At 35.8% G+C, this 14,645-nt stretch overlaps 1 protein-coding gene across 6 annotated transcripts in view; it reads left to right on the top strand.

The window, feature by feature from the left end:
• The window catches only part of CTNNA2 (catenin alpha 2), a 1,089,024-nt gene that overhangs the window by 1,033,441 nt on the left and 40,938 nt on the right, over positions 1-14,645 (top strand). For all 6 annotated transcript variants that reach the window (XM_044772747.2, XM_070511884.1, XM_044772741.2 and 3 more), the window contains one exon: positions 2,590-2,771. In XM_044772747.2, coding sequence (XP_044628682.1) covers positions 2,590-2,771 — 182 coding nt within the window. The remainder of the gene's footprint in view (positions 1-2,589; positions 2,772-14,645) is intronic.

Genomic DNA, 14,645 nt, shown 5'->3' with positions numbered 1-14,645 from the left:
AAATATGTATTGTAATTTGTGTATACACACACACACATCATACACACGATACTCACATACTATCTATACAAAGTCACACACATGCATGCATGGAAGTTAGTAGACGTGGCTGTCTGTTAGTAAGAGGTGGCATCCGGACAGCTGCTAGTCCAAGGATACATCAGACAAAGATACCCTTACTCTGGACAGATGAAGCCTCATGTCTAGGATGCTCAGTCTGTTAGACAGCACTTGTGATTTCAGTGACCCTTGCCCCACTTGGCTGAGACCATTGTGCAGTGTCCAACCTGCGTGGGCATGCGTGGTGATGCAGTTGTGCGCAGTCGTTAAGTACAGTGTTAGCTGACCTGGATTTCAGTTCTATTCCTACAGTTTATTAGTTATGTACCATTGGGAATTTAATTAATTTCTCTGAGCCTTGGTGTCATCATTAATAGAATAGGGGTAATAATAGTGTTAATCATTATGTAGAATGATTAAGTAGATTAAGTTTTGGGCTTATATAAGCCTCTTAGCACAGTGCCTGGTATACATGTCTGTGCTCAAGGAATCATGTCAATCTTCTAGTCACATTGAATCCAGGCCCATACCTTCTCTTTGATGGCAACTAAGTAATAAGCTAGAGAAGTACCTGGAAAGGAAAACTAATATAGAAATGATGATAATGTAATGCTAACAATAATCCCATACATGCTTACTTTAATTTTTTCCGACAAAACACTTCATATGTTTATTATTTCATTTGCTGTCTACCGTAACATTTTGAGGTAATTGTTTACTGTTCTTATATCTGAAGTTGCTATGGTTGTGATCTAGTAGCATTGAGGACTTAACCCAAGTTTGTGACAGAGCCCAGTTGAGCCCAGTTTTTCTGAGCTTATGTCCACTGAAATTTCTATTAGACATCAGCTACCTCTCTTTCAACAATTCACTTACATTGGGAGGATCTTTACAATTTAGGAAGCAGTTTTTTTGTGTTATTTTACTTATGCTTTGTGAAAGCTATAGGTCCCCCAAATCATTCTCCTTTGGTCTCTCTTGTGGAGAATACGTGTATCCCCGAACCAGAGGGGATACTAGCGCTGACATACTTTCCACCTGCTCCTTTCTGTGAAGCAGCTTGCACATGGTTCTGTGAGGATGCAATGAGGTGAGGTCAGACATTTCACTCAGGTCCTGCTACATAAATGGCTTTTAACAAACTCAGTTGATTCTCTTTATTCACAGTACTTATGTTCCATAAAGTCACCATGAACTCTTAGTTAGTGACTACTGGATCATTGCTCCTAGAGGAAAGATAGGGTGAGGCTCCTGAGAGCTGCTAGTCTCAACATTTTCTTCAACCAGTCCATACATAAACTTGTTTACTGAGTGTTTTTATTTAGATATCTTGTTTTACAGTTTTGATTCATTAACATTGAACTCATGGCCAAGAGCACTATACCTTGGGCTGAATGAAGCTTATCTAATACATGCATTTTCTCCATAAAGCACATCACAGCCTTCTAGTGCTTAGGGACATTAGATGGGACTTCAGCACTATGCTTGGGGGCCATGTTAAACAGCAAAATCACCAATGAAAAGTACAAAGATGTGGAAAATGTGTCACTAAACAGACCACAGAAAGGGTACTTATTTATAGTATAGTATGAATGTTGAAACAAGAGGGCAGAGAATCTCTTGTTCAGTCTCATCTGGAAACATGCATATCATGTGACTGAAATTTTTTGCAGCTTTGTGCATGTCTGTGAATGACAGTGAAAGTACCACAAGTATTAATTTTGGGGTTGCAAATAAATTTTAGTGAATAGGCAAATTTTCAAATAAAGAATCCATGAATAATGAGAAAAGAGTGTAGTTCTTTTCTACACCTCCTTACCTAGCAACTATTGAAAATCAACCTTTGCTTCCTAATCCTATTTTTTATCCCATAACAACTTCGCCGCCTACATACTCATAGGCTCTATGGGGAGCTATGGTCATCCCAGGATTTCCACAGAGGAGGTGGGGGAGGGCCAGCAATAGGTATGCCATCCCTGAAATGCCCTGCATAGGGGATTTTTGTGTAGCATCTAACCCTGGACTCCTTCATTAACACTCACAGAAAGTGGCCCGAACCCACCCCTCCCCAACTTAGATACTCAGATATTGTTTAAATTCTTCTCCTTCCCAGCAACAGAAGGACTTTTTTCTTTTTTTCCTTCTCTGAACAGATTTCAGTGTTGAAAGAGGTGCATTCTTTCATCTGGTAAACGTTTCCCGAGACCAAATATAAAAATTGTCAAGAATAGATTCTTTTGAACAAACATATGTCATCAAAGCAACAGAGAAGTTCTGTTACTGTCAATGTGCATGTACCTTTGGATCCCTGTATTTTTGCATGTGGGGTGGAGACAGGGAATTTGGGGACCTTACCAGTCTGTACTTTTCCCTTCCCGGAGATTGCATAAAACGTACTTTCCAGAATGGTGGAGCAGCCTATAACCCTTCTCAGGGTCTGGCTTTGCCCTTAACTGGAGGCAGAGTCAACCTACTGTCTATACTTCCTTTGTCTCATCATTAGTCATACTTTTTCTGTAACCCACGCAGGCCATCATGGCACAACTACCACAGGAGGAGAAGGCAAAAATAGCTGAGCAGGTGGAGATATTCCACCAAGAGAAAAGCAAGCTGGATGCTGAAGTGGCTAAATGGGACGACAGCGGCAATGATATAATTGTGCTGGCCAAGCAGATGTGTATGATCATGATGGAAATGACAGACTTCACAAGGTGAGGCCCGGAGACAAGAAGATGAAGGTTTTCTCATTAAACCCAGAAATGTAACAGTGTATATTAGCATGTGAAAGCCTGATGAAAAATTAAAATACTATATCAAAGCAGGGTAGTGGTATTATAAAATTTACATGTTTAAGTCAAAATGATCTGGACCTAATTCTTAGCAGATAGGTCTTTTTGGTCAAGGAGAACAGATTCGTCTTTGTAATTATTATTGTTTTAGTTATCTGTCCTAAGTCAGTCATAAAATCAAACCCCTGGGGTTTAGGTAGCTCATTTTTGGTCTGTGCTATTTTGCAATGTGTTTAAATATTGTTCTGAAGGTAACGTGAAAGATTTGTTAGTATCCCTTTGGATCAACTATATGTCTATACGTAATGTGTGTGTGCATGTGTACATATAATATGCTTTAATGCCGGCTCATGACCTAGCATTAATTTCAGATTATGTTTTATCCTTACATAAAAAGAATCAAGTTCAACAATCTGATTCCGTAAGTTTGAGAGGGAAATTAAAAGTTGTTTAAGTTTTATTTCCTTTTGCTGGGAGCAGTGCTTTTAATAAATCAAGAGACCAATCAGAATTTTGTCAGGAGCCTTTTTCCGCCAGGGGTCATTGCTGTTTCTGTCATTGCGTTTTTAGTCTCCTCTTTAAAGGGAGGTGACATTTCTGCCCTTCCTAACACACAAAGGGCAAACCAAAGGACAGCAAAGCTCAATGAAAAGATCCCTGGATTTTGAGTCTGTATCCCAGGTGATTTTGGACCAGTCTCTTACTGTCTTTATTTATTTGCAAAATAGGGAAATCATACTTTTCTTACCAACTTCACAGGAGGGTTTTAAAATCTAAAAAGATAATGCAATTGCCATACAAATGTAAGCTATCACTTTACTGTAGATTTTCTGGGAAACACACGCACATAGATATACATGAGTAAAGATGTTTTAATCATTCAACATGGTATTTGTCATTAAAACTATGTAAGATATGTGGTAATGTCAAAACATCACCATATGGGTGACAACTTTTTTAATGACTATCGAATGCTTCTAATAAGAAAAGGCTACAATTGATTACAGGTTACAATATGGAACATCTCTGCCTTATCTTCCTTACCCTTTGCCTCTGGCCAATATGTACTGATGACATTGCTTGGCCCTTCCTCCAAATATTTTTAAATTGTTTTTGACTTCAGCGGAATAACTTTAGTGTTATGAGGGTGATCTTTGAGAATTTCAAATGTGATTGTATTCATTAGAAGTTCAAATTTGTACATTTGGTTAGTCTTTGTTAGCTTCACAGATTTATTTCACACATACACACATACACAATAATAGTAGGAAAAAACAATCTAAGTCATTATTTAAGTCTGAATTTCCTACAGATCAGACTATCACGGCAGTCTCAGTCATTGCTTTTCAAGGCCTGTGATAACTTAATTTGCTTGCTTTCAACATTGTGTTAGTACTTTATCTGATGGATATTATGCAATCCATTAATAACATCCCTTGAAAAAATAATCTCATTAGTTTAAAGTGAATAATGAATCTAGTCATGTTGCTAGTTTAGATCAGGAGAACATTTTATAATGCTCCAGATTATATATAACTGTGGTCAAGGAAGAGAGACAAGTTTGAGGAGGTCTTGTTAGATGATATTAAACAAGACAGACTTTCTATTAGTCAAAGTATAGTTTTAAAAGTGAAAAGAAGACCACTTCAATATCCTAAGGATTTTGTATAATCATTTTCTGCTGATTTGAATAATGAAATGTCTAGAATGCTACTGGTTATCATTTTTCCCACTGCCTGATGAGTAGTTTTGTGCCCCTTTGTGAGGGCAAAGAGAGGAGTACAGTAATTAATGACCAGAGAAACAGAAGAGGGTGTGAATTGGAAATGGAGCACAGGAAGCTAAGGTTTTGTGCTGCCTCCATCCATAGAGCCTCTTCCTTTGCAAACAGGTAACTGATTTGAGCCTTTCTTTGTGGCCTCTCCCCTGAGTTCACTGCACTTGACCACGTGCATTACTATTATCGCCCTTGCATTTTCCATTTCAAGGAGGAATAATTTCAGCTCTATGCCTCTAATGACTCTTATGTACTATTTTCTCTTATTTAAAGGAAAGGATATAGCTGATTAGGAATTGAAATGACTACTCTTCTCAAATGATGTTTAAAGGGCATGTGGGTGCAAAAAATAACCTTGAATTTATTATCTTGTTGTTTTACTCTTATCAGTAGCTAATTCATTAATTTGATTCACTAATCTCAGGGATATCCACTCCATTATTATTAAAATTGGAGAGGTTCTGCCTCATTATTTGTGTAATAACTTCTTCATGGAGGATAAAACTGATTATGCCTCATGTCTTTTTCCTCTTCAGTTCTTGAGTTCCATCTCATGGGCAATGGTGGAAGCACTCTCCTGCATAGGGTGAATCCATACCTCTCATGTCATCTTCAGAAAGAAATATTATGTGCTAGTCTTGTGTCTCAATAACAAAAGATGTGCAGATGGCGGCAGCTCAGGAAGAAACCGAAGTTTAATTGTATATCAAGGGACAAAGCTGTCTTTTGAGATCAATCATAAGTTCTGATTTTAAAAGGAACAGAGTTCAGGCTAAGAAAAAACACATCAGGGTACAATCAACACTGAGCACTTAACTCAAAAATCATGTAATCACTCCAGTCTTCCCAAACTTCATTCCTCACTCACTTCAGACACTTGGTACCTCAGCCCAGGTATCGCTTGATTGATCTTTCAGTTCCAATTCTTGACTCTCGTCAGTCCATTCCATGCCACATCTGGCTGTTAAAGAGCAATCATCCAGATCCCTTTGCACCAAAACTTTCATTAGCTCCTCTTTTCATAGAATAAAATTCAAATCTTTAGTTTGCTATCTTGTTTTTTTTTTTTAAAGATTTTATTTTTTCCTTTTTCTCCCCAAAGCCCCCCAGTACATAGTTGTGTATTCTTCGTTGTGGGTTCTTCTAGTTGTGGCATGTGGGACGCTGCCTCAGCGTGGTCTGATGAGCAGTGCCATGTCCGCGCCCAGGATTCAAACTAACGAAACACTGGGCCGCCTGCAGCGGAGCACGCGAACTTAACCACTCGGCCACAGGGCCAGCCCTTTAGTTTGCTATCTTAAGGTCTACCTTTATTGACCCTTAGACTCCTTTCTTAATTTTGTACATATCTGTACTTCAAATTCAAGGCTGTAATACAAATGTTACTTCCTTGAAGAGTTCAACTCATGGTCCTGCAGTCTCACTCGACTCCTCAATAATCACCATATTCACTCAATGTTTCTACTGTGCTCTCTTCATGCTGCTTCAGCTGATTGGTGAAAGAGATATTTCCCAAGAATGTTTTATGCAACCCTGGTTCTGAAAAGAGGCTTCTATGACTCAAAACATTTGCAAATAGACTCCTTACGTACTATATCCTATGATTGGAGAGTCACATTATATACTGACAAGTTAGAAGTATTGAGAAAGCCATAGCAAATAAACCTTTTTAATTTGCATTAACTCAGAACCTAAGAATTCTGGGTACTGAGTACATTAACTCAGAGCGTACTCACTCATTGATTTTTCACATTAACACCTATTACCTTTTCATGAAATAAATATGAATTAGTTGGTAAACTGTAGATAGTGGTGTTGTAGTAATAGTTTTCTAAGACTCTCTTTTTGGAGTGACCACTTCCTGGGAATGCTTCCAAATATTGACCCTTGTATAAGAATCCCTATTATCAAAAGACAGAAGCTTACATGAATATACATAGTAGAGCCAATTCTATGGCTTGATCTTTCTAAGAAAACTAAAAACATGTTCAATATGTAACAGTATGGTAGTTTCTGTCTTTAAGGTCACAATATTCCTCAAAAGACCTTCTAAAAGTGCCCCAAATAGAGAATCTGGTCCAAGGTCAGGGACAGAAAGGGTGTAAAGCATCATTTTGAGACTGAGAGCTACAGCCACTGGGGCCGGTCCCTTTGGCACCATTGCCTTCCATTGATAGGAAGACTCAAACTTCTGATCTTCTCTTTTCTGGACCTGATATATATATATGTTTTTTCCTATTGGCCATTTGTTTCTTGTTTCCGTGTGCACTTCATGTTTTTCAGATGACTGTGGCTCCTTTAGACCTGTGCTGTCCAATACGGTAGCTGCTAGCCACCTGTGTCTATTTAACTTGATTGTTTCTTGTTGTGTAAAAATATATACAATAAAATTGACCATTTTAACAATTTTTAAGTGTACAGTTCTGTGGCATTAAGTACATTCACATCGCTGTGCAACCATAACCACCATCCATCTCTAGAAATCTTTTATCTTCCCCAACAGAAACTCTGTACCATTCAATGCTAACTCCTCATTCTCTTCTCCCCTCAGCCCCTGGCAACCACCATCCTCCTTTCCATCTCTATGAATTTAATTACTCTAAGAATCTCATATAAGTGGGAACATTCACTGTTTGGTTTTTTGTGACTGGCTTATTTCACTTAGCATGATGTTCTCAAAGTTCATCTGTGTTGTAGCTTGTGTCAAACTTTCATTCCTTTTTAAGGCTAAATAATATTTCATTGTACGTATATAGCATATTTTGTTTATCCATTCATCCATTGTTGGACGCTTGGACTGATTCTACCTTTTGGCTATTATGAATAATGCTGCTATAAACATGGGTGTACAAATGTTTCTTTGAGACTCTAATTCTTTAGGGTATATACGCAGAAGTGGAATTGCTAGGTCATATGGTAATTATAAGTTTAATTTTTTGAGGAACGACTGTACTGTTTTACATAGCAGCTGTGCCGTTTTACATTCCCATCAACAGTGCACAAAGGTTCCAACTTCTTCACATCCTCAGCAACACTTCTTATTTCCTGGTTTGTTTTTTTTTAAATTTTAGTTTGTTTGTATAGTAACCACCTTAATGAGTATGAGTCATTGTGGTTTTGATTTGCATTTCCCTAGTAATTAGTGATGTTGAACATCTTTTCATGTGCTGAGTGACCATTGTATATATTCTTTGGAGACATGTATGTTCAAATCCTTTGCCCATTTTTTAATCACATTGATAGATTTTTAGTGTTGAGTTGTAGAAGCTTTTTATATATTCTGGATATTAACCCCTTGTCATATATATGATTTGCAAATATTTTCTTTGATTCTGTGGGATATCTTTTTACTCTGTTGTCTCCTTTGATGTCTAGAAGTTTTAAAAATTTTGATATAGTCACATTTATTTATTTTTCTTTTGTTGCCTATATTCTTGGTGTTATATGCAACAAATCATTGCCAAATCCAATGTCATGAACCTTTCCCCCTATGTTTTCTTGTAAGATTTTAATAGTTTAGCTCTTATGTTAAGGTCTTTGATCCATTTTGAGTTAATTTTTGTATAGCTCTTATGTTAAGATCTTTGATCCATTTTGAGTTAATTTTTGTGTATATTATGAGTCCCACTTCATTCTTCTGCATGTCGATATCAAGTTTTCCCAGCACCATTTGTTGAAAACACTGTCCTTTTCCTGTTGAATGGTCTTGACACCCCTGTCAAAAATGATTTTACCATATGTGTGGGAGTTTACTTCAGGGTTCTTTATTCTGCTTCATTTGTCTATATGTCTGTCTTTATGCTAGTACTACACTGTAGCTTTGTAGTAAGTTTTGAAATCAAGGATTGGGAGGCTCTCAACTCGTTTCCTTTCAAGATTGTTTTGGCTGTTTGGGATACCTTGAGAATCCATACGCATTTTAGGATGGATTTTTCTATGTTGGCAAAAACACCACTGGGATTTTGATAGGGATTACATTGATTGCATTGGATAGTATTAACATCTTAATGTTAAGTACTGACATCTTAATAATAATAGATCTTCTAATCTACATACATGAGATGTCTTTCCATTTATTTGTGTCTTTAATTTCTTTCAGCAACATTTTATGGCTTTGAGTGTATAAATCTTTTGCCTCCTTGGTTGAGTTTATTTCTATGTATCTTATTCTTTTTGATGCTATTGCAACTGAGATTGCTTTCTTGATTTATCTTTCATATAGTTCTTGTTCATGTATAGAAATGCAACTGATTTTTGTATGTTGATTTTTTGTGTTGGTTACCCTGCAACTTCGCTGAATTCATTTATTCCGTTTTTTTTTTTTGGTAGAATCTTTAGAGTTTTCTACATAGAAGATCATGTTGTCTGTGAACAAAGATTATTTTACTTCTCCCTTTCAAATCTGGATGCCTTTTCTTTTTCTTGATTACTTGCTCTGCTTAGGACTTCCAGTATAATGTTGAACAGAAGTGGCAAAAGTGGCACCCTTGTTATGAAAAGCTTTGTTTCACTATTGAGTATGATGTTAGGTCTAGGTTTTTAATTTTTATTTAAGATGAAATAAAACTGGAAAATTGACAGTTTCTTTTAAAATCGAAAATGGATTTATCATAGGACTCAGTTATTTTACTCTTGGGCATTTATCCCAGAGAAATGAAAACTTACATTCACCGAAAAACCTGTACACAAATATTTATACCAGGTTTATTTGTAAAAGCTTAAAACTGGAAACTACCCAATGTCCTTCACTTGGGTAAATGTTTAAACAAACTGTGGTACATCTATACCGTAGAATACTTCTCAGCAATAAATAGATGCAGCAACTTGGCTGGATCTCATGGAAATAATGCTGAGTGAAAAGTACCTGACTCAGATGGAGCATGCTGTATAATTCCATTTACGTAACATTCTTGAAATAAAAAAAATTATAGAGATGGAGAACAGATTAGTGATTACTATCTATGGATCATCTAGGGATGATTACCATTAGGGATGGGGTGGATGATATAGAGTTAGTATGAGAGAACCTTGTGCTGATGGTACAGTCTGTGCCCCAATTGTGGTAGTAGTTATGTGAAGTTACATGTGTGATAAAATTGTCTATAACTCACACACATGTTCACACAAGTGCATGCATAACTGCTGACATTTGAATGATCTCTGTGGATTTTACCAATGTCAATTTCCTGGTTTTATTATTGTACTGTAGTTATGTAAGATCTTAACACTGGAGGAGCCTGGATTAAGGGTACATAGGACATCCTTGTATATATCTTTGCAAATTCCTAGGAATCTGTAATTACTTCAAAATGAAAAGTTAAAAGTAGAATAAAAAATTGAACTCAGTTCCTCAGTCACACTAGCCACATTTTAAGTGTTCTGTATTCACATGTGGCTAGGGGTTACTATATTGGACAATGTAGAATTATAGAACATGTCCATCATTACAAAAATTCTCCTGGATAGCACTGCGGCAGATACTGATGTCTGAGGGAGTTTCAGAGTTCACCTCCAATCTATGCAATGATGACATAAAAGAAAATGCTACACTTGCTACATCAGTTGAGTTCAGGGTCTTTTATTTTAAAGGTACTGGTTATTACCCCACAATTAGTACCCAACTACTCATAAGGGCAGCCACACAACCTGGCAGATAAGCAGAAAGAAATGAATAACTTTGATCCTCCACCCCACAAAATGGCACAACTATCTTTTCTATACCCTCTCTCTTGTGTTCATGATGTGGGGAAAGTGGGTCATGTCACTAATTCTGTACTCAAATAAATCTGGGTCTTGAAACTTTCTTAGAAGCATCTTGCATAATGCTGAGAACCATATACCTATGATATTCAGGATTTTCTAGATGATTCAAAGAATTTTCTTAATTCCTTCTCATGAGACGATGAGGGTGCACCTGACTGTAGCCGTATCTTAGTACTTCAAATACTTAGGAATGTCTAGACTCGCTATTTGGCAGTGGGCAGTTTTCATTGTGTTATTTTTCTGGGTAGTTATGCTTTCTGTTTTTATAATTACATTTTCTTTTTTATTCAATATTTGTATATATTGTGAAATAATTACCACAATAAATCTAATTAACATCTATCATCATATAGTTACAATTTTTTCTTGTGATGCAAATTTTTCCTATCTACTTTCTTAGAAATTTTCACATATACAGTACAATATTATTACATCCCCATGACTTATTGTTTTATAGCTGAGAGTTTATACTTTTTAACCCCCTTCTCCCATTTCACCACTCCTTCCCTTTCCTCTGGTAACTACCAATTTGTTCTCTGTAGCCATGAGCTCAGGTTTTTTGTTTTGTTTTGGATTCCACATATAAGTAAGATCATATGGTATTTGTCTTTCTCAGTCTGACTTATTTCACTTAGCATAATGCCCTGGAGTTCCGTCCATGTCGTTACAAATGGCAAAATTTTCATTCTTTTTTATGGCTGAATAGTATCTCATTTTGTGGGTGTGTGGGGTGTGTGTGTGTGTATATATACACTCCACATCTTGGTAATTGTGAATAATACTGCAATGAACATGAGGGTGCATGTATCTTTTCAAATTAGTGTTTGCATTTCCTTTGGATAAATACCCAGAAGTGGAATAGCTAGATCATATGGTATTCTATTTTTTATGTTTTGAGGAACCTTCACAGTCTTTTCTATAGTAGCTGCACCAATTTATGTTCTCACCAGCAGTGCACAAATGTTCCCTTTTCTCCACATCCTCGCCAACACTTGTTACTTGTCTTTTTAAAATAGCCATTCTCACAGGTATGAGGTGATACCTCACTGTGGTTTTGATTTGAATTTCCCTGATGATTAGTGATGTTGAGCACCTTTTTATGTACCTGTTGGCCATGTGTATATCTTCTTTAGAAAACATCTATTAAGGTCCTTTGCCTATTTTTAAATTGGACTGTTTGTTTTCTTGCTGTTGAGTTGTATGAATTCTTTATATATTTTAGATATTAACCTCTTATCAGATATGTAATTTGCAAATATTTTCTCCCATTCAGTAGGTTGCCTTTTCATTTTGTTAGTGATCTCTCTTGCTGTTTCTTTTTAGTTTGATGTAGTCTCACTTGTTTATTTTTCCTTTTATTGCCTTTGCTTTTGATGTTAAATCCAGAAAATCATGGCCAAGACCAATGTCAAGGAGCTTGCCACCTGTGTTTTCTTCTAGGAGTTTTGTGGTTTCAGGTCTTACCTTCAAGCCTTTGGTAGATTTTGAGTTGATTTTTGTGTATGATGTAAGACAGTTGTCAAATTTTTTTCTTTTGCAGGTGGCTGTCCAGTTTTCCCAACATAACTTATTGAAGAGACTGTCTTTTCCCCCTTGGGTGTTCTTGGGTGCTTTGTCATAAATTGACAATATATGCATGGGTTTATATTTGCCTTTTAAAGTAATACATTTACTCACACAGAATTTAAAAATAAAAAGGTACAAAACTTAAAGATAAAGAAGACTATGGAGGAAAGGATTAACTTTCCAATAAATAGTCCATGAACAATTGGTTACTGGTATGGAAAAATAAAGTAAGAGTGTGATTTTTAGCTCACCTTATACACACACACAAAAAAAAAAACCTGCAGGTGGATTTAATATCTAAATATGAAAAGGAATCTTTAAAATTTTAGAATAAAATGAGAGACTATTTTTATGATCTTGGGACAAGGGAGAACTTTTCCTTTCTTTCTTTTCTCCAGCTCTATTGGGCTGTAATTGACATATAACATTGTGTAAGTTTCATGTGTACAATGTGTTGATTTGATGCACATATACGTTGCAAAATGATTACCTCCATGGCATTAGCTAACACCTCCAGTAAGGAAGAACTTCTTAAAGAACGTGTGAAAAGCACAAACTTTGGTAGAAATGCTTAATATGTTTGACCCCAATAAAATTAAAATCTATATTTTAAGAAAAACTGTAATAAAAGTAAACATATGGGATAAGACTGGAAGAAATAATTTGCAAGATGAATAACTAACAAAAGATCAGAATCCAAAATATCTAAAAAGCTTAGTCAAGCAATTTAGGTAAAAACAAACAAGTCAATAGAAAAATATGCAAAAGACTTGAATAAACAACTCACAAAAAAGGAAATATGAATGATTAACAATAATGGTCAATAAATGATAAGAAGAGACTTGGCCTTCTCTGTCAAAATTAAACTTTTCATATCCATCAGATTGACAGAAAAATAAGTGAATAAACGTTATTTAAATTATGAAATATACCTACAGAAAAGTACATAAAAAGTAAATATCCGGGGCTGGCCTGGTGGTGTAGTGGTTAAGTTCGCATGCTCTGCTTCAGCGGCCTGGAGTTTGCAGTTTCAGATCCTGGGCGTAGACCTAAACGCTGCTCATCGAGCTATGCTGTGGTGGCATGCCACATACAGAATAGAGGACGACTGGTACAGATGTTAGTTCAGGGCCAATCTTCCTCACTGAAAAAAAAATATATATATATATATATATAAAATACAAAAACAACATTTATTTAGAGATAATAAAAGAATAATAATGTTAGAGAATAGGAGCCAGATTGTCACAGAATCTTTAACTCATCCATATTACATAAAATTCCCATGTGAAATCCCTGTCCATATTTTAAAATCTATGCAGCAACTGAAGGAAATCAATGTCTTTTGTGGAAGAGTTAATGTTACCATAGCAAAATGAAATATCTTAAGTTGTGAATTTCTCTATGTGTGTGTTTAAGCCTTGACATGAACACAGTATGTTTTACTTTTAGCTACTAATGTAAAAAATGCCAGAAGGAAAATTAGGAGGGAAACTGAACAAAAATGCCCTTAATTTACATTAATTTTGTGAAGCCATTTTAAGTCTTCCATTTTATAGAGTGTTATTATGTAACAATGGCAGTCATTGCTCACTCTACATAACACTACGTGGTCTAAATAAATTGCTTCTGAGTAGTTTTTCTCCACATCTCACCACACTTCTAACTATAGGAATGTAATTTTGTAGCCTTAAAAAATGCGTTGATTTTTAGATGCACATAAGGAAACCAGGATAAGTAACTATGCTAAAAAGATAAAATAAGGATAACACTATTATTTTATTTACCTCTCAAGAAGAGAGAAAGAAAAGTTATATCATATGCTACATTTTGTTTAAAGATTTATGATGCAGCATAGTTTCCTTTTCCTTTATAATAGATATTTAAGACACACGTAATATTAAACGGTTTACCTTATTGAAAACCTTATGTGAAAATATTGGGGCAGTGGTATGGAGGCATAAAGACGTCTACTGTCACATAGTGTTTTGTGTGGTCCTTCATAAAGTCAGTGCCAGAAGCACATAGGCCAACAAGAGTAAAAGTTCAGCAGATTTCTGAAATTTTGGCCAAACAGTGCTCAGTTATATATGAAAGACGATTGCTTCTCAAAGTGCCAAAATGGACTTAAAAATATAATTAATATAATGATACTACTGAACATGGTATGAAAGACAATGTATGTGCATTTATTTTGGCTAGGCCCTGATCTAAATTTAGAATTTATCACTTAAGACCTGTATCAGCTTAAATGAGTTTATCATTTTTAGTCTCTTTCTCTTCTCTAAAATGGGAATGATGATACTTGCTGGCTAGGGTTGTCATGAATACAAATGAGGTTGTGTGTATAACAGCATAGGCGTATGGTAAGCATTTAAATATTCAGTTCTCATTGCCCTTGTGGTGATCATCTTTTTTAACAGCCCTCTGTTTAAAAGTATAGAAATTAATACAGATAATAAAATGTGAGCATGAACATCAAAATAGGGAAAAATATTCCCTAAAAATGAGTGGAAGTAAAATGGATGGTTAACATGGAAATTGAAGTGAGTCAAGAAAACATTCAAAATTCCTCCAGCATGGCCAGAGCCAAATCAAATACAAAAGCAGAGTCCTGGACAACCAGTATGGTAGGTTTGTCTATTTCTTGTCATAAAGTGGATTTCTAATTATGTTGTATATGTTGTTTC

This window comes from Equus asinus, chromosome 6 (assembly GCF_041296235.1).
Source record: "Equus asinus isolate D_3611 breed Donkey chromosome 6, EquAss-T2T_v2, whole genome shotgun sequence".
Taxonomy (NCBI): Eukaryota; Metazoa; Chordata; class Mammalia; order Perissodactyla; family Equidae; genus Equus; species Equus asinus.
Note: the sequence above shows the minus strand (reverse complement) of the source record. Positions and strands in the feature narration are given on the sequence as shown.